Here is an 18,068-nt window from a genome sequence, read left to right on the forward strand (position 1 = left end):
CTCTCCGGCCCCAGTGCTGAGAGCCAGTCAGGAGAGCTGCCAGGAAGGGGCCTTTAAACAGGTTTGGGCGCCGCAAAGGGTGTAAAGAGGCGCTGAGCAGGGACCCCCGCGGCAGGGTGGTTGGCAGGAGGGAGGGGGCCTCCAGCATCGCCACACTCACTCCGACCCTGCCGCCCCGCCAGGTCCACCCCAACTCCGTGCACATCTGTGCGGTGGCTGTGGAGTATGAAACCCAGTCTGGCCGCATTAACAAGGGCGTGGCCACCAGCTGGCTGCGGGCCAAGGAGCCCTCTGGAGAGAACGGTCGCAGGGCCCTGGTGCCCATGTTCGTGCGGAAGTCCCAGTTCCGCCTGCCCTTCAAGGCCACCGTGCCGGTCATCATGGTGGGCCCCGGCACCGGGGTTGCCCCCTTCATAGGCTTCATCCAGGAGCGGGCCTGGCTGAGGCAGCAGGGTGAGTGTACGGGCCCTGGGCGGGCGGGCGGGCAGCGGGGCTGGGACTGGCGTTCCCCATCCCCCTGACTGCTGCTGCCCCAGGCAAGGAGGTGGGGGAGACGCTGCTCTACTACGGCTGCCGCCGCTCTGACGAGGACTACCTGTACCGCGAGGAGCTGGCCCGGTTCCACCAGGACGGCGCCCTCACCCAGCTCAACGTGGCCTTCTCCCGGGAACAGCCCCAGAAGGTGAGGCCCCGGGCAGGCCCCCGCGGGGCGGAGGGCGCTGTGACCAGCCCTCCTCACAGGCGCCCCCCTCCCCACCCCCAGGTCTATGTGCAGCACTTGCTGAAGAGGGACAAGGAGCACCTGTGGAAGCTGATCCACGATGGGGGCGCCCACATCTACGTCTGTGGGTGAGTGAGGGCGGCGGCGGGGCGGGGACAGGGCCTACCTGCCCGTGGGGGGAGGGGGGCCCCTGCCCGGGCCCAGCACCACCTCCTTCCCGCCCCCAGGGACGCTCGGAACATGGCGAGGGACGTGCAGAACACCTTCTACGACATCGTGGCCGAGCAGGGGGCCATGGAGCACACCCAGGCTGTGGACTATGTCAAGAGGCTGATGACCAAGGGCCGCTACTCCCTGGACGTGTGGAGCTAGGAGCCGCCCGGCCCCGCCTTGCTCTGCTCCGCACGCCCTAGACTCCCTCCCCCATGTAATCACTTTCCGCACTCCCTTCTGCCAGTCGCCTAGGTGGGTTCTGCTGGGCCCTGCCACAGGAGGCAGGCCCAGTGACTGACAGAGACTGCTCCAGGCCTGAGACGTACCCTCGGACCCGCCGGCCCCAGGGGGCGTGGCTAAGGGTGACGGGGCTGATGTTCCGTGAACACCTCGGGCCCTCGGTGGCTGAACAGAAGGGGCTCCTCCTCTCAGCTGAGTGGGGCCTGGCCCCTCCCCGTGATTTTCAATGAGTGTAAATAATTTTAAATAACCTCTGGCCCTTGGAATAAAGTTCTGTTTTCAGTATTTGCCTGGTATTGCTTGCATAGATCTGGGGTCTCCACCTGGGTCTCCTTAACTCGGACCCCAGAGAGACCTCAGGAACCCCAAGACCCCATGCTGTGGCGGCACAGAGCCCCCAGACCCCCGTCTTACCAGCAGGAGAACACACACCGAGCCACTCTGAGCCTCTCGCCCTTTATTGAGGCCACTGGCCCCCAGCTCCCGCAGGCGGGGACACAGGCCCGGGTCTTCCTCTCCAGCGCCGCCTTCAGGGCCCACAGAGCCCACAAAACCCAGGGGAGAGCAGACAGACCCTCCCAGACGAGAGGAGCCCCCACCCCCTCAACACACGGGGTTCAGAAGCCCCTTCCAGGCTGGGGGGTGCCACAGAGAGCTGTGCCGGCAGGCAGGGAAGGCCCAGCCTCATTCTTTCTTGCTCCCATGCTGCTGGTTGTGGAACTTCTGGTGTACAACCCGCAGGGTGGTGAAGAAATTGCCGAGGAAGAGGAGGAGGAAGGGGAAGCCACACATGAGCACCTGGGGGAGGAATCGGGGTCAGGAAGGAAGCCAGGCCAGCCCTCCCGGTGTCCTCTCCAGGGGCCCGGCTCACCTGCCACTCCTTGCACTCGGGGTCCCGGGCCAGGTTGAACAACGTCAGTGCGTTAAAAAGCTGCCAGAACTGGGAGGGAGGGCGGTTTTTACACACAGTCCCTGCTCAAATCAGAGCCGGGGACGCACAGCCCGATGGACAGGGACAGAGGTACAACTTACTTGTCCAAAGAAGAGGAAGGGCAGCAGGAAGGTGAGGCCCCGCCACATCCAGGACTGGAAGCCCTCTGCAGGGGCCACAACCAGGACAGAGACAACCCCATCACTCAGGCCCAGGTCAAGAGGAAAGGACTTTGCCCCTCCGGCTCCCCCGTCAGGATTCCAGACGGGCGGCCACGCCCGACTCACCCACAGTGAGGTCCATGGTGTGCCTCTCGCCCAGGGCCCGCAGGCGGTACAGACAGCCGCTCTGGTAGTAATACTGGAGGAACTGCACAAAGCCTGGAGGGTGGGGGGACATCAGGACTGGGCGGGAGTCCCAAGCCCCTTTCCCACCCCTCCTGGGGGGGACCAGTCCCAAGCTCAGCAGGACCTCTGAGACACTCACTCTGGTACATGGAGAAGGACAGGAACTGGTTCCGGAACTTCTGGTACATGAGGCCGTCGGGCCTAAGGCAGAGAGCAGAGGGAGGGGTCGGGGCTCCGGGATGCCACCTCCCCCTGCCCCGGCTCCCCCGGAGACCCTGGGACCAAGATGCCCCACTCACCATGTCAGCATGACTCCTGACAGGAACGTGGACACGTAATGATGGAAAACCCACCAGCCTTTGATCCTGCATCAGGAAGCCACCGTCACTCCTGTCCCCTCAGCCCCCAGGATCAGTGCTCCAGAACAGGAAGTGGGAAGAAACCAGTACCCCAGCCAGTTCCTGCTTCTCAGAGGGCCACGGCGCCCGCCGCCCCCACCCCGCTTTCTAGGGCAGCTCCAGTGTCACTCCCCCCAGCCCCCAGCCCCAGGAGCCGGGCTCCGGCCCTCGCCCACCGGGAGCCGTTGTTGATGAGGATGCTCTCACGGATGGTCAGGGTGCAATAATACCAGACCAGCAGGAAGTTGAAGGCAGCGTCTGTCACCCTAGGGAGGGGTACAGAAGGTTGGTGCCAGAGCCTGGAGAGGGCACAGGGTCCAGCCCCCTGCAGCAGGACACCCACCTGGAGTTGAGGAGGAAGCGGCAGGTGAAGGAGATGAGGATGAGGATGATGGTGAGGTAGAGCTTGAACTTCTCGTACTCGTCTTTGTAGGCAAACCTGGGGAGAAGGGAGGGGTACACACTCATGGGACAGGCTGGGATGCTGGCAGGGCCCACCCACGCCTCTGGACACACTGCTGTGGTGGCATGGGGCCAGCATGGGGGAGCAGCCCCTGAACCCCAAGCTTAGCCAGGGAAGCTGGGGCAGACTGGAAGGGGCCTGGGGCAGGGGACGGGGAGTAGGATTGAGACCCTGCCCACGACAACAAATTACTTAGCCTGCTTGCTCAGGAGTGTCACGTTGACATTGCCCAGAACCAGGCTCAGATACAACCTGGGGGAGGGAACACCAGGTGAGGAGAGGTAGCCTTCAGCCCCAAGTCCACTGCAGCAACCCACACCTGTGACCACACCACCCTCCTCCCAACCCAAAAGGGCCTCCTCGGAAACCCTGGCTATATTCTGACCCCCGAGCGCCCAGCCTCCCACCCACAAGGACCCTCTCCCTCACTGACACTCCCAGGCCCTCCTGACCCTGGTCTCCCTTCCCGAGCCAGCTGAGTCACCAAGCCCTCCTCCACAACACGGAACCACTTTCTTGCCAATCCTTGCATTGCCATCACCCCACCATCTAAGCTTGTCTTGCCCTTCTCTGCCAGAGGAACTCCGTGAGGTGACTGAAAGCTACAGTAGTGTATTAAGCAGCTGTTCCCATATGGGCTCTTGTTCACACTCGAGCCGTATGCACAGGCTCAGAGGGGTTCAGGGACTTGCCTGAGGCAGCGAAGAGATTACGGGGCACAGCGGGGACGGGGACCAGGCTGTCTCTCAGCATCGCCACGGGCTCCCTCTCCCATTCTCAGCAGTGGCCTTGTCCAACCCTCTCCCAAATCCTCCATCCTGTCTCCCTCCGGCCAGGTGACATCTCCCCTGCCTGCCTCCTCACCCTCATCTCTGCACCCCCTCATCCCAGACAACAAGGGCCTACCCCCGCCCTTTCCCACCTCCCCAGGGACTTCCCTCCATTGCTTCTGGGTCTCTCCCTCTGCTGGCCCGCCTCGCAGCAGGTAGATATGCTCAAGTCTTTCCTATGGACAAAGTTACACACACACCCAAACAAAAGCCACTCCTCAACTCTCATGCCAAGTCCTAGTCAGCGGTTTCTAGCTGCCAGTTTCTCCTTCCACGCACAGCCGAGCCTCTGAAGCACGGCCTAAACTTGGCTGTGTCTCCTCAGCTCCTCTGTCATCCCCAATATCAACTTCCAGCCCTACCCTCCTGAGAAGCGGTTCTCTCCAAGGTCACCCTGACTTCCAGGAAACATTTCCCCTTCTGTATTGCATTTGACTGCCTCCCACACTGCCCCTGGCCAACTGATCTGAGGCTACTGGCCAGTCCTTCCTTCCTTGCCTTCTGGGACATGCTCTCTCCCAGTTGTCTTGCTGCCTGCAGTTTCTGCGGGATTGTTTTCCCTAAGCCTAGGCTTCCGCCATGTCCTCTGCTGTGACTGCAGCTGATCTAAGTGCATGACTGACCTGTCACTCTCCCCTGCCCACTGGGCCAGAGGGAAGCTCTGCAGGCTGGCTCCCCCTCTGGTCTCACTGCAACCTCTCACCTCCTACTGAGAGCTATGGCCATGACACCTACTGTTTCCGCCTTCCCATGTCTGCCTGGCTCACTCCTCTTTATCCTTATGACTCAGCTCAGGCATCACCTACTCCAGGAGGCTTTCTCCGACCTCCCAAGTGGTTAGGTACTCCTCACTGTGCTCCCCCCATTCCCTATACTTCCCCCACAAAGCACTCATTGCAGTGAGCTGTCACTGTCACTCAGGCTGTCCCTGAGATAGGACTGTGTCTGACTGGTCAGCCCAGAGTGGGTGCAGGAAACCAAGCAGAGGAAGACGGTGCTTCAGGCCTCCCTCTCAGAAATGGCTGTGAACTGAGCTTGGGGGAGGAATCTCACCCATTCTGCTTGGGCAAGTAGGCCTCCATATCAAAGAAAAGGCCTTGTCGCTCCTTGATCTGGTTTTCCAGCTCCTGTGCAGCTTTCTCGGCCTCTGACGGGAGGGAGGGTTTACATCTGCAGGTGCAGCCACAGAAGCCAGTCAGAACAGGGGACCCGCATGTGTGATATCACACCTGACACCTGCGCAGCAGGAGAGCAAATGCAACCCAGAGAGGGGAGAAGCCACGCCCAGGGACATCTGGGAGTCAGTGCCAGCTCTCTACCCCACCAGGTCAGACACCCACCCCCAGTCCGAGGCCACAGGGTATGGGGGGCTGGGTATGATGAGGTATGGGAGGGCATGGGAGAGTATATGGGGAAAGGTCCTAACTTCTTCAGGACAAGGGCCAGCTCCTGGAGCTGCTTCTTCTGCCGAGTGATGGAGCTGGTACAGTTGTTCTGCAGCTTGGTCAGCTCCTCCAGCTTCAGGCGGTACAGCCGGTGGGTCTCCTGAGAACCAGGTCGGGGTAAGGCTCAGGCTGGCTAGGGGGCTCCCGAGCCAGAGCCTGCTGGGAAGGAGGTGGGGCATGGACTCCTCCAGGGCTCCTTGGGAGGGTCTCAGCAGGAAAGGAGACAGCCAGCTGTGCCAGCCCAGGGAACTCCCTGAGGGTACTCTCTCTCTAAGGCAGGCAAGGAGGCAGGGGTCTCCCTGTAAGCCCAGAAGCCCCCACAGTACCCCTCTCCCAGAAACAGAGTTCTCTGAAGGTTTTCTTAGTCTCAGCCCATCTACTAGTTGTTCCCACCCCTCTCTGGCCTATCCTGAATCTGGATTCTAGGCTCATGAGTCTACCTTCTGGACCAAGCAGGCTACCTAAAGCCATCCCTGGCCCTCTCAGATCCTCCTGCCTAGATAGCCTGCAAGTCCAGGGGAAGATGAGGTTGTCCAAGATGCCTGCTGCTCTGGCACTCCCAGCATCTTCCTCCCAGAGTAAAGGTCATCAGGCTTTAGCCCTTGGACCTCTTGCTATAAGACCATTCCTCTACTCTTCCCCCAACACCTTTGACCCAAGGCTTCCCAGAGCACTTTGCCCCAATGGATGAGTCTTGCAAAGGAACAGCCTAGAGATGGGGCAAGGAGCAGTGTGAGGAAGGTCAGGCAGGGGCTGAGGCCAGGACAGTGGTGACCAGGCTGGGAAGCACTAATGGTAGCAGCTTGGCCAGGCCAGGGGCAGTCAGGCTTCAACGTGGACAGGAAAGGGCTGGAACCAATCCAGGAGAGGCAAAGTCCTGATCAAGTGCCCAGCTGACCTGGGCTCTACCCTGCCTGGGTCTTGTTTCTCATGCCCAGGAGGGGCCACCTCAGCCTACCCCCAGCCACCACACTCTCCTGTCTGCCTTTCCACAGAACAGCACAGTGGCCCATACCAGCCAGACCCAGACGATTCCTCCCTTGGCTTCCCACTGGTCTCAGAAAGATTCCAATCCCTGTCGGCCGGTGAGGTCTCTTGGCAGGGTATGGCCCACCCACCTTTCCCCTCACTCTATGCAGCAGCCACGTGGTCCTGTCTTGGTGGGAGCTGTCCTTCACCCTGGATGGGCCCCGCCCCCATCCAGGGACTTCACCTAAACACCACTTCCCCCGACCTAGACCAGGCTGCCTCCCAGACTGCTCCCCAGCCACACTCAGCCCAGACCACGCGGCCCGAGGGCGGGGAAGGCGCTGCTCGCCGATCCGGCCCGGCCGGCGCCCACGGCGCATTTGCTCAGTAACTGACACAAGACTGGCCCCGGTCAGCTCGGACGCTCCTGGAAGGGGACCGGGTCGGAGTCGGGGCCTCTTTTCGAGGCCTCAAAGGGAGGCCGGAGTTCCGCCTGGGTCAGTGGGGTCACTCCGGGGTCGCGGCGGCCGCGCGGGGAAGAGGTCCCGCTGCCGAACATTCATTTGAGGCCGAGGGGAGGGTCCAACCGGGGACACCAGGAACAGGGGCCTCGCCCCCGTCGGGAGCGACACCAGGGTCCCCGACCCCTGACCCCGAGCTCCCCGCTGCCCGACCCGGGGCTACCCGACCCTTGACCCAGAGCCAGATAGACATGGCTCGGAACCAATGGGGGCCCACATCAGCACTTACCTGGATGCCGTGGAAGTCCTGCTGGAGCTCCTCCCAGTCCCGCAGGCAGTCGCCCAACGGGCCCGGAGGAGGGGGATGCATTGCTGCCGGGCCGTGAGCCGGACGAGCCGAGAGTAGAGGACAGAGCGGCAACCCCGGCGGCCCCGAGGCGCCTCCGCCTCCACCGCCTCCGCCCCCGTCAGCTTCCGGGCTCGAGCCGCCGAGACCACCAATGCGGAAAAGCCTGGAGCGGAGGAGAGCGCTGGCCCCGCCCACTGTCTGAGCCAATCCGGGCCAGGGGCGGGGGCGGGGCCACGTGCTCCGAGGGCCTTACGCCCGGCTGCTCCCAGCTCGGAGGGTGGTGGCAGCCCCCGACTGGGGCATTCCCGCTGGCGCCAACTGTGTGGTGCAGCCAGCAGTGTCCTTGCCTGTCAGGCAGGGAGTAAACCAAGGCCCAGGGAGGTGCCACCTGCCTCAAACACTTTCCCCCTTGGGAAGCTGCTCTTTGGCAGGGAGGGAATTCCAAGCCTCTTATCTCGCTTGGATTTTTACAAGGGCCGCTTTACTGTCTCCCTGTCTCCAAGTTCACCGCCAGTGTCCCTTCCCACCGCCACCAGACTGCCCTGACTAGAACACAAGGCGAATCCCCACCATGTCCCTGCTGAACACCTTCCAATGGCTCTGCCCTTCCTGCCAGGAGGTCCCTAAGCCATCGCTCTGCAGCCATCCCAGGCTCTGTTCCAGTTCAAGTCCCGACTAAAGGCTGCACTGCCTGAAAAGCCCTTACCCCTCTGGCAAAACCCCACTCTTTGAGGGCGTGGGCTCCTGTTGGGGCACGGGGGAGTGCTACTCTAACCCTCTGCAGAGTCCTAGGAGGCAACATGGCGTTCACCTGTATGTCCTTAGCCCTGCCCAGGTGTCAGGGAATGTTTGCTGGATGAACATGGACCGACATGTTAAATTCTCCATCAGTCCCCTTGTCTCCTGACTCCAGGCTCATTCTGTGGGCGCTGCCAGCACTCAGAAGCGCAGTCAGAGGAAAATTCCTTTTGAGACCTGAGGAATTTCTAGAAACCTGGTTGTGAGGGATGGGAGGGTGAGAGTCTCGGTGAACACAGCCAGGCAAAAATGAGTGAGGAGCAAGGAAAGGACATCTGTACAGGTGATGGAGCAGTAGGGAGTGCTGAAATTGGGGATGAGGCAAGGGTATGCCCTTGTGCCAGAAGCCTCTCAAAGCTGTGTAGCCTGCGGCCTGAGCCAAGGCTGAGCTTGGCATCTCTGGGGCTGGGGGATCTCCGCCCACAGGTGGGCACTGTGACATCCCCTGTGGAGCAACACAAGGCTGGAGGAACCCTTGGAGCTCCCACCAGGCAGCCTCCAAAGGGTCCACGTTATGGGGGACATGAGGGGCAGCTGCTCTGGCAGCGAGATGCTCCTCCAGAAGCAGCCTCAGGAGTGCAGTGGGGGTGGGTCCAGGATGCCCCAGGGATGGGGGGTTCTCGCTGAGTCTGAGCACCTCCTGTGCTGGCACAAATGAGGAACCTGGGAAGAACCACTGCAGGAGGCTGACACGAGGCTCCAGGCAGCAAAGGCCTCTCATTCCTGGTTACACACCCTGGCCCACTACCCACAAAAAGCTCCCAAGGCAGGTTCTTCTGGACCCACAGCTGGGCCACAGAGAAAATCAGTAGAGTGGATCCAAGATGTCTGTGACGATGTCTCCAAGGACAACCTTCTCCCACTCTGACAGCTGAGCCACCAAAGCCCGATTTGGACGCATGTTGGTTTTACACTTCTTGACGTAGGCCCAGGACCTCTGTGAACCCAAGGAGAGAACAGCAGACTTCAGGATTGGACCTGGGCCCTTACCACCTTGATCACAGCCAGCTCAAGAGGGACAGGAGGGACAGGAGGCACTTGCCCAGGGGTCAGCAACATAGCTTAAGGGCAGGACAAAGAAACAGCAGCAGTTTGGGGTTAATAGATTAGGGCAAGGAGTTGTAGGAGCTGGCTCTGCCTGGGGCAAGCCCTTCTGCATTCTGAATATAGAGACAGAAATCATTCTTATGTCAGATGGCTCCTGTGAAGGTTGAGAAAACATATGTGAAACCTCCTGTGGACAGGAAAGCACTATGCCCATGCCTGGCACTCAGTGCTGCCTCAACAAAGATTTGCATTGTAAGTGGATAAATGAATGGAAAGGGGAAGAGAACTTCGGCAAATTCTCTGAAGAAGAAAAACTGAAGCTGCCTTCTTTTAGGTGCCCACCCCAAAATGCAGGAAAGGTTATTACATGAAGGTAGGTGACCAGCTGGTCTCCATCTGGATTGAGGATAGAGGAAAAAGGAAAAGGCAAAAGCAGTTCCTCAACAAACTATGGAATAGAAGGAAACTATCTTAACATAATAAAGGTCATACATGAAAAGTAAACACGTAACATCATAATGGTGAAAGACTGAAAGCTTTTCCTCTGAGATCAGGAACAAGGCAAGGACGCCCACTTCCACCACTTCTATTCAACACTGTACTGGAAGTCCTAGACAGAGCAATTAGGAAAAAAAGAAAAGGCATCCAAATTGGAAAGGAAGAAGTAAAATTATTTCTGTTTGCAGATGATATGAACTTAATGATCTTGTATGTTGAAAACCTTAAAGATTAAACACAAAAAAACTGTTAGAATAAATGAATGTAACAAAGTTGCAGGATACAAAATCAGTTGTGTATCTAACTAACAATGAACAATCCAAAAGGAAAATTAAGAAAATTTCATTTACACTAGCATCAAAAGAATAAAATACTTAGGAATAAACTTAACCAAGGAGGTAAAAGACTTGTACCCTGAAAAATGCAAAATGTTGCTGAAAGAAATTAAAGAAGACTAAAATAAATGGAAAGACATCCCAGGTACATGGAATAGAAGATTTAATATTGTTAAGATGCAAATACTACCCAAAGTGATCTAAAGATTTAATGCAATCTCTATCAAAATCCCAACAGCGTTTTTTGCAGAGATAGAAAAATCCATCCTAAAATTCATATTGAATCTCAAGGAACCCTGGAATAGCCAAAACAATTGTGAAAAAAGAGAGACAAAGTTGGGGGTCTCACACTTCGTTATTTCAAAACCTTTTAAGTTATCACAAAACTATGATAAAAGAACATGGTACTGGCATAAAGACGGACATTTAGACCAGTGGAATAGAATAGACAGCCCAGAAATAAATGCTCACATATACAGTAAAATGATTTCAACAATGGTGCCAAAACTATTCAATGGAGAAAGGAGAGTCTTTTCAACAAATGATGTTAGGAATACTGGGTATCCACATGCAAAAGAATGAAACTAGTGTAACCTTACACCATGTACAAAAATTAACTCAAAATGATGGAAGACATAAAGTAAGAGCTAAAATTGTAAAACCCTTGAAAGAAAACATAGGGGGAAAGCTTCATGATATTGGATTTGGCAATTATTTCTTGGATGTGACACCAAAAGCACAGGCAATAAAAGAAAAATAGATTGGTTTATATCAAAATAAAAAACTTCTGTACATCAAAAAAAAACCTTCTATGCATCAAAAGACACAATCAACAGAGTGAAAAGGCAAGACACAGAATAGAAGGAAACATTTGCAAATCATATACCTGTTTTATATTTCAACCTATTTCAAATCTTTTAAGTTATTACAAAACTATGATAAAAGAATGTGGTACTGGCATAAAGATAGACATTTAAGACCAGTGGAATAGAATAGACAGCCCAGAAATAAATGCTCACATATATAGTAAAGTGATTCCAACAAGGGTGCCAAAACTATTCAATGCAGAAAGTGTTAATATGAGGAATATATAAGGAACTTCTAAAACTCAACAACAAAAAACAAACAACCCAACTAATAAAAGGGCAAAAGACTTTGAATAGACATTTCTCCTAAGAAGGTATATGAATGGCCAATAAGCACGCAAAAAGATGCTCAACATCACTAATCATTAGGGAAATGCAAATCAAAACTACAATGCTGGGGCTTCCCTGGTGGTGCAAGTGGTTGAGAGTCCTCCTGCCGATGCAGGGGACATGGGTTCATGCCCCAGTCCGGGAAGATCCCACATGCCGCGGAGCGGCTAGGCCTGTGAGCCATGGCCGCTGAGCCTGCGCATCCGGAGCCTGTGCTCCGCAACGGGAGAGGCCACAACAGTGAAAGGCCCGCGTACCACCAGGGAAAACAAAAAACAAACAAACAAAAAAACTACAATGCTATACTTCCTCAAACTGATTACGATGGTACTATAAAAGGAAAGGAAGAAAGGAAGGAAGGAAGGAAGAAAACAACTGTTGGCAAGGATGTGGAGAAATTAGAACCCTTGTGCACTGTTGATGGAATGTATTAAATGGTACAGCCACTGTGGAAAACAGTATGGAGATCCCCCCAAAAATTAAAATTAGAATTACCATATGACCCAGTAATTCGTCTACTGGGTATATACCCAAAAGAGTTGAAGGCAGGGTCTCAAAGAGATATTTGCACAACCATGTTCACAGCAGCATTATTCATAATGGCTAAAACGTGGAAGCAATCAAGTGTCCATCAATGAATAAATGGATAAGCAAAATGTGGTATATACATACAAGGGAATATTATTAGCCTTAAAAAGGAAGGAAATTTTGACATATGCTACAACATGGTTAAACCTTGAGGACATTATGCTAAGTGTAATAAGCCATTCATGAAAAAACAAATACTTTATGATTCCACTTATATGATGCACTTAGTGTAGTCAAAATTATAAAGACAGAAAGAAGAATGGTGGTTACCATGGCTAGGGGGAGGGGAGAATAAGGAGTTATTGTTTAATAAATATAGAGTTTCAGTTTTACAAGATGAAAAGAGTTATGGGGCTAGGTGGTGGTGATGGCTGCACATTATGAATATATTTAACACTACTGAATTATATTCTTAAAAATGGTTAAGACAGGGGCTTCCCTGGTAGTGCAGTGGTTAAGAATCTGTCTGCCAATGCAGGGGACAAGGGTTCGAGCCCTGGTCCAGGAAGATCCCACATGCCGTGGAGCAACTAAGCCCGTGCACCACAACTACTGAGCCTGCGCTCTAGAGCCCGCGAGCCACAGCTACTGAGCCCTTGTGCCACAACTACTGAAGACCACATGCCTAGAGCCTGTGCTCCGCAACAAGAGAAGTCACCGCAATGAGAAGCCCACGCACTGCAACAAAGAGTAGCCCCCGCTCACCACAACTAGAGAAAGCCCGCATGCACAGCAACAAAGACCCAATGCAGCCAAAAAAATAAATAAATTTATTTTTAAAAAATTATTTCAAAAAATGGTTAAGACAGTAAATTTTATGTTATGTATGTTTTAATGCAATAAAAAAGAGAAAAAAACTACGAGATACAACCTCACACCCATCAGGATGGCTATTATTTAAAAAAAAGAAAATAATAAGTGTTGGTGAGGAAATGGAGAATTTGGAACCTTATGGTACTATGTATGGGAATGTAAAATGGTGCAGCTGCTATGCAAAACAGTGGTTCCTCAACAAAGTAAAAACAGAATTACCATATGATTTAGAAATTCCATTCTGGGTCTATACCCAAAAGAATTGAAAGCAAGTGGCCAGTGGGGCTTGTGTTCATGGGTTTAACAGGACAGTGGTAAACAAACAGCTCTTAACTGGACTATCAGCCCAGGGCTAAGTGCAAAGAAAGCATACAGAAAACACCCTTTTTCCATTCTTCCCCTGAAAGAGATATATTTGTGTACTTTAAAAGTTGCTGCCTGAGGGTCTGGCTTCCAATCAGCCTGAATCTAGGTGCAGACTGAGATCCTTCCCTTTGGAAGGCTGACAAGTCTTGGCACACCCTCAACTACTGGGAACCACTAAGAACAAAGTAGGCTGCTTGAACAATCACAAAGGTGTGAGAGATAACAAAGAGATAGGGAAGGGTTGGACAATATGGTTCATCTCTTACATGAGACCATTCCTTCAACGCTAGGAGAGGTAGCTGTTTTATCTAATGCATAGAAACCAACACAGAGGGTTAAGGAAAATGAAGAAACATAGGAATATGTTCCAAATGAAACAAAAAGAGAAACCCTCACAAGAACACTTTAATGAAATGGAGATAAGTGATTTACCTGACAAAAGTTCAAAATAAGAGTCATAAAGATGCTCACCAAGGTCAGAAGAATGCCTGAACAAAGTGAGAATCTCAACTAAGAGATAGAAAATATAAGAAAGTACAAAATAGAAGTCTCAGAGCATGCAATAACTGAACTGAAAAATACAATAGAAGGATTCAACAGCAGACTAGATGAAGCAGAAGAAAGGGTCAGCAAACTCAAAGACAGTAGAACTCATCCATTCAGAGCAGCAAAGGGAAAGAATAATTAAAAACAGTGAAGATATTGAAAAAGAATATATACATGTATAACTGAATCACTGCTGTACACCTGAAACTAACACAACATTGTTAATCAACTATACTCCAATATAAAAGTTTAAAATTAAATTTAAAAAATCAGTGAAGATAGATTAAGGGACTTAAGGGACATCAAAAGGACCAATATTCACATTATAGAGATCCCAGAGGGGAAGAGAAAGAGGAAGAGACAGAAAACTTATTTGAATAAATAATGGCTGAAAACCTCCTTATCCTGGGGAAGGAAACAAACTTCCAGATTCAGGAAGTCCAGTGAATCCAAACAAGATGAACCCAGAGAAACCCATACCAAGACATTATACTTAAATTGTCAAACTTAAAGACGAGGAAAGAATCTTAAAAGCAACAAGAGAAAAACAACTTGGGAAGCCCCATATGACTGTCAGCAGATTTCTCAGCAGAAACTTTGCAGGTCAGCAGGGAGTGGCATAATATATTCAAAGGGCTGAAAGAAAAAAATTGCCAACCAAAAATTGCTTTACACCTGGCAAAGTTGTCCTCCTTCAAAATTGAAGGAGAGATAGAGAGTTTTCCAGACAAGCAAAAGCTGAAGGAGTTCATCACTACTAGGCCTTGCAAGAAATGTTAAAGGGACTTCTTTAAGCTGAAATAAAAGGGCAGTAATTAGTAACAGGAAAACATATGAAACTATAAATCTCACTGGTAAAGGTAAATATATAGTAAAGTTCAAAATAATCTAATGTAAAAGTGGTGGTTTCATAACTTCAGATGTACAGACACACACAGACTGAAAGTGAAAGGGTGGAAGAAGATATTCTATGCAAATGGAAACCAAAAGAAAGCTAGGTTAGCTATATTTATTCAGACAAAAATAGACTTTAAGACAAAGACTGTAGTAGACACAAAAGTAGGTCACTATAAAGGGGTCAATCCAACAAGAGAATATAACACTTATAAATATTTATGTACCCAATATAGGAGCATCTAAATATACAAAGCAAATATTAATAGTCCTAAAGGGAGAAGTAGACAGCAATATAATAATAGTGGGCTTTAATACCCCACTTTCATCAATGGATAGGTCATTCAGAAAGAAAATCTGTAAGGAAACACTGGACTTAAACTACACATGGACTTAACAGACATTTACAGAACACTCCATCCAAAAGCAGCAGAATACACTTTCTCTCAAGTGTAGATGGAACATTCTCCTGTACACACCATATATTAGACCACAAAACAAGTGTTAATAAATTTAAGTTTAAAATCATATCAAGCGGACTTCCCTGGTGGCACAGTGGCTAAGAATCCACCTGTCAATGCAGAGGACATGGGTTCAAGCCCTGGTCTGGGAAGATCCCGCATGCCACAGAGCAACTAAGCCCGTGTGCCACAACTACTGAGCCTGCGCTCTAGAGCCCACAAGCCACAACTACTGAGCCCACGTGACACAACTACTGAAGCCCGTCCGCCTAGAGCCTGTGCTCTGCAACAAGAGAAGCCACCACAATGAGAAGCCTGCGCACCACGATGAAGAGTAGCCCCTGCTTGCCATAACTAGAGAAAGCCCACGCACAGCAACGAAGACCCAGTGCAGCCATTAATTAATTAATTAAAATGTCAAAAGAAATTTTTTTAATCACATCAAGCATCTCTTCTAATGACAATGGTATGAAATTAGAAATCAATTACAAGAAGAAAACTGAAAAATTCACAAGTATGTGAAAAGTAAAGAACATGCTACTTAACAACCAATGGGTCAAAGAAGAATTCAAACAAGAACTCAAAAAATATCTTGAGACAGATTAAATGGAAATATAACATACCAAAACTTATGAGATGCAACAAAAGCAGTTCTAAAAGGGAAGTTCATAGCAATAAGTGCCTACATTAAAAATAAGAAAGATCTCAAATAAATTACCTAACCTTACACCTCAAGGAACTAGAAAAAGAACAAACTAAGCCTAAAGTGAACAGAAGGAAGGAAATAACAAAGATCAGTGGGGAAATAAATGAATAGAGACTTAAAGACAATAGAAAAGATCAATGAAACTACGAGCTAGTTTTTTGAAAAGTAAAACAAAATAGACAAAGCTTTAGCTACATTCACCAAGAAAAAAAGACAGAGGACTCAAATAAATAATACCAGAAATGAAAAAGGAGACATTAAACTGATACCACAGAAATACAAAAGATAGTAAGAAATCAGACAACCTAGAAGAAATGGATAAATTCCTAGAAATGCACAACTTACCAGGACTTAGCCATGAAGAAATAAGAAAATCTGAACAGACCAGTTACTAGCAAAGAGATGGAATCAGTAATCAAAAACCTCCCAAAAAACAAAAGTCCAGGACCAGATGGCTTCACTGGCAAATTCTACCAAACATTTGAACAAGAATTAATACCAATCCTTCTCAAACTCTTCCAAAAAACAGAAGAGGAGGGAACACTCCCAAATTCATTCTATGAGGCCAGCATTACCCTGACACCAAAACCAGACAAGGACACCACAAGAAAAGAAAATTACAGGCCAATATCACTGATGAACATAAATACAAAATCCTCAACAAAATTTTAGCAAACTGAATTCAACAATACATTAAAAGGATCACACACCATGGTCAAGTGGGATTTGTTCCAGGGATGTATGGATGGTTCAACATCTGCAAAACAATCAATGTCATATATCAAATTAACAAAATGAAAGATAAAAATCATATGATCATCTCAAGAGATGCAGAAAAAGCATATGACAATATTCAACATCGATTTATGATAAAAATTCTCATAAAAATCATATGATCATCTCAAGAGATGCAGAAAAAGCATATGACAATATTCAACATCGATTTATGATAAAAATTCTCAACTAAGTGTGTACAGAGGGAATGTACCTCAACATAATAAAGGCCATATACGACAAGCTGACAGCTAACATCATACTCAACAGTGAAAAGTTGGAAGCTTTTCCTCTAAGATCAGGAACAAGACAAGGATGCCTACTCTCACCACATTTATTCAACATAGTATTTCAAGTCCTAGACAGAGTAAGAAAAAGATATCCAAATCAGAAAGGAAGAAGTAAAACTGTCTCTCTTTACATACAACATATATATAGAAAACCCTAAAGACTTCACAAAAAAACTGTTAGAATAAACAAATTCAGTAAAGTTACAGGATACAAAATCAATATACAAAAATCAGCTGTGTTTCTATACACTGAGAACAAACTATCAGAAATAGAAATTAAGAAAATAATCCCAATTGCATCAAAAAGAGTAAAATACCTAGGAATAAATTTAACCAAGGAGGTGAAAGACTTGTACACTGAAAACTATGACATTGATGAAAGAAATTAAAGAAGACACAAATAAATAGAAAGATACTCCATGCTCATGGATTGGAGGAATATTGTTAGAATGTCCATACTACCTAAAGCAATCTACAGATTGAACACAATCCCTATCAAAATCCCAATGGTATCTTTCAGAGAAATAGAATAAACAATCCTAAAACTTGTATGGAACAACAAGACCCCAAATAGCCAAAGCAAACTTGAGGAAGAAGAACAAAGCTAGAGGCATCATGCTTCCTGATTTCAAACTATATTACAAAGCTATAGTAATCAAAGCAGTATGGTATTGGCATAAAATATATACACATAGATCAATGGAATAGAATAGAGATCCCAGAAATAAGCCCATACATATATGGTCAATTAATTTAGGACAAAGTAGCTAATAATATGCAATGACAAAAGAATGGTCTCTTCAATAAGTAGTGCTGGGAAAACTGGACAGTCACATGCAAAAGAATGAAACTGGTGGGAATCCCCTGGTGGTCCAGTGGTTAGGACTCTGTGCTTCCACTGCCAGGGGCTCAGGTTCAATCCCTGGTTGGGGAACTAAGATCCTGCAAGCCGCACAGTGTGGCCAAAAAACAAAAGAAACTGGACCACTATCTTACACCATACACAAAAATCAACTCAAAATGGATTAAAGCCTCAAATGGAAGACCTGAAATCATAAAACTACTAGAAGAAAACAGAGGTGGTAAACTCCTTGATATCAATCTGGTGGTAACTTTTTGGATTTGACACCAAAAGCAAAGGAAACAAAAGCAAAAATAAACAAGTGGGACTACATCAAACTAAAAGGCTTCTGCACAGCAAAGGAAACCATCAACAAAATGAAAAGGCAATCTAAGAAATGGGAGAAAATATCTGCAAATCATGTAACTGATAATGGGTTAACACCCAAAATATATAAAGAACTCATACAACTCAATAGCAAAAAAAACAAAAAAATCTGATTTTTAAAAGGGCCAAGATTCTGAATAGACATTTTTCCAAAGAAGACA

The 18,068-nt window shown here is 49.4% G+C and overlaps 3 protein-coding genes across 5 annotated transcripts in view; 1 reads left to right on the forward strand and 2 right to left on the reverse strand.

Moving 5' to 3' along the window:
• Nucleotides 1–1,459, forward strand: part of POR (cytochrome p450 oxidoreductase) — a gene marked incomplete at its 5' end in the record, with an annotated part of 28,382 nt that extends 26,923 nt beyond the window's left edge. Inside the window, 4 exons of the mRNA XM_079718670.1 lie at nucleotides 183–453; nucleotides 537–682; nucleotides 764–849; nucleotides 949–1,459. Coding sequence (XP_079574796.1) covers nucleotides 183–453; nucleotides 537–682; nucleotides 764–849; nucleotides 949–1,093 — 648 coding nt within the window. The 3' untranslated portion in view covers nucleotides 1,094–1,459. The remainder of the gene's footprint in view (nucleotides 1–182; nucleotides 454–536; nucleotides 683–763; nucleotides 850–948) is intronic.
• A 155-nt stretch (nucleotides 1,460–1,614) lies between these two features.
• TMEM120A (transmembrane protein 120A) lies at nucleotides 1,615–7,464 on the reverse strand. Of its 2 annotated transcripts, none has more exons than XM_079718781.1 (12): nucleotides 7,308–7,464; nucleotides 5,570–5,688; nucleotides 5,197–5,313; nucleotides 3,506–3,565; nucleotides 3,194–3,289; nucleotides 3,027–3,116; nucleotides 2,752–2,817; nucleotides 2,592–2,653; nucleotides 2,393–2,485; nucleotides 2,207–2,271; nucleotides 2,046–2,114; nucleotides 1,615–1,897 (listed from the first exon to the last, which is right to left on the reverse strand). In XM_079718781.1, exons 1-12 carry the CDS (start codon nucleotides 7,386–7,388, stop codon nucleotides 1,859–1,861), a joined length of 957 nt encoding a protein of 318 aa, XP_079574907.1. In that variant the 5' UTR covers nucleotides 7,389–7,464; the 3' UTR covers nucleotides 1,615–1,858. The 2 variants fall into 2 exon arrangements, with proteins under 2 accessions (XP_079574907.1, XP_079574906.1); XM_079718780.1 differs by having other exon boundaries at nucleotides 1,615–1,972; nucleotides 7,308–7,452.
• A 1,506-nt stretch (nucleotides 7,465–8,970) lies between these two features.
• STYXL1 (serine/threonine/tyrosine interacting like 1) overlaps nucleotides 8,971–18,068 on the reverse strand; it is a gene marked incomplete at both ends in the record, with an annotated part of 44,434 nt that continues 35,336 nt past the window's right edge. For both annotated transcript variants that reach the window (XM_079718896.1, XM_079718895.1), the window contains one exon: nucleotides 8,971–9,102. In XM_079718896.1, coding sequence (XP_079575022.1) covers nucleotides 8,971–9,102 — 132 coding nt within the window. The remainder of the gene's footprint in view (nucleotides 9,103–18,068) is intronic.

Source organism: Hyperoodon ampullatus (genome assembly GCF_949752795.1).
Source record: "Hyperoodon ampullatus genome assembly, chromosome: 14".
Lineage (NCBI taxonomy): Eukaryota > Metazoa > Chordata > Mammalia > Artiodactyla > Ziphiidae > Hyperoodon > Hyperoodon ampullatus.

Coding starts and splice junctions, on each gene's coding strand:
- TMEM120A (XM_079718780.1), bottom strand. CDS start 7,388: ATGCATCCCCCTCCTCCGGGCCCGTTGGGCGACTGCCTGCGGGACTGG. Junction 5,689..7,307: donor AGGACTTCCACGGCATCCAG/GTAAGTGCTGAT, acceptor CCTGGTTCTCAG/GAGACCCACCGGCTGTACCG. Junction 2,654..2,751: donor TCAGGAGTCATGCTGACATG/GTGAGTGGGGCA, acceptor TCTCTGCCTTAG/GCCCGACGGCCTCATGTACC.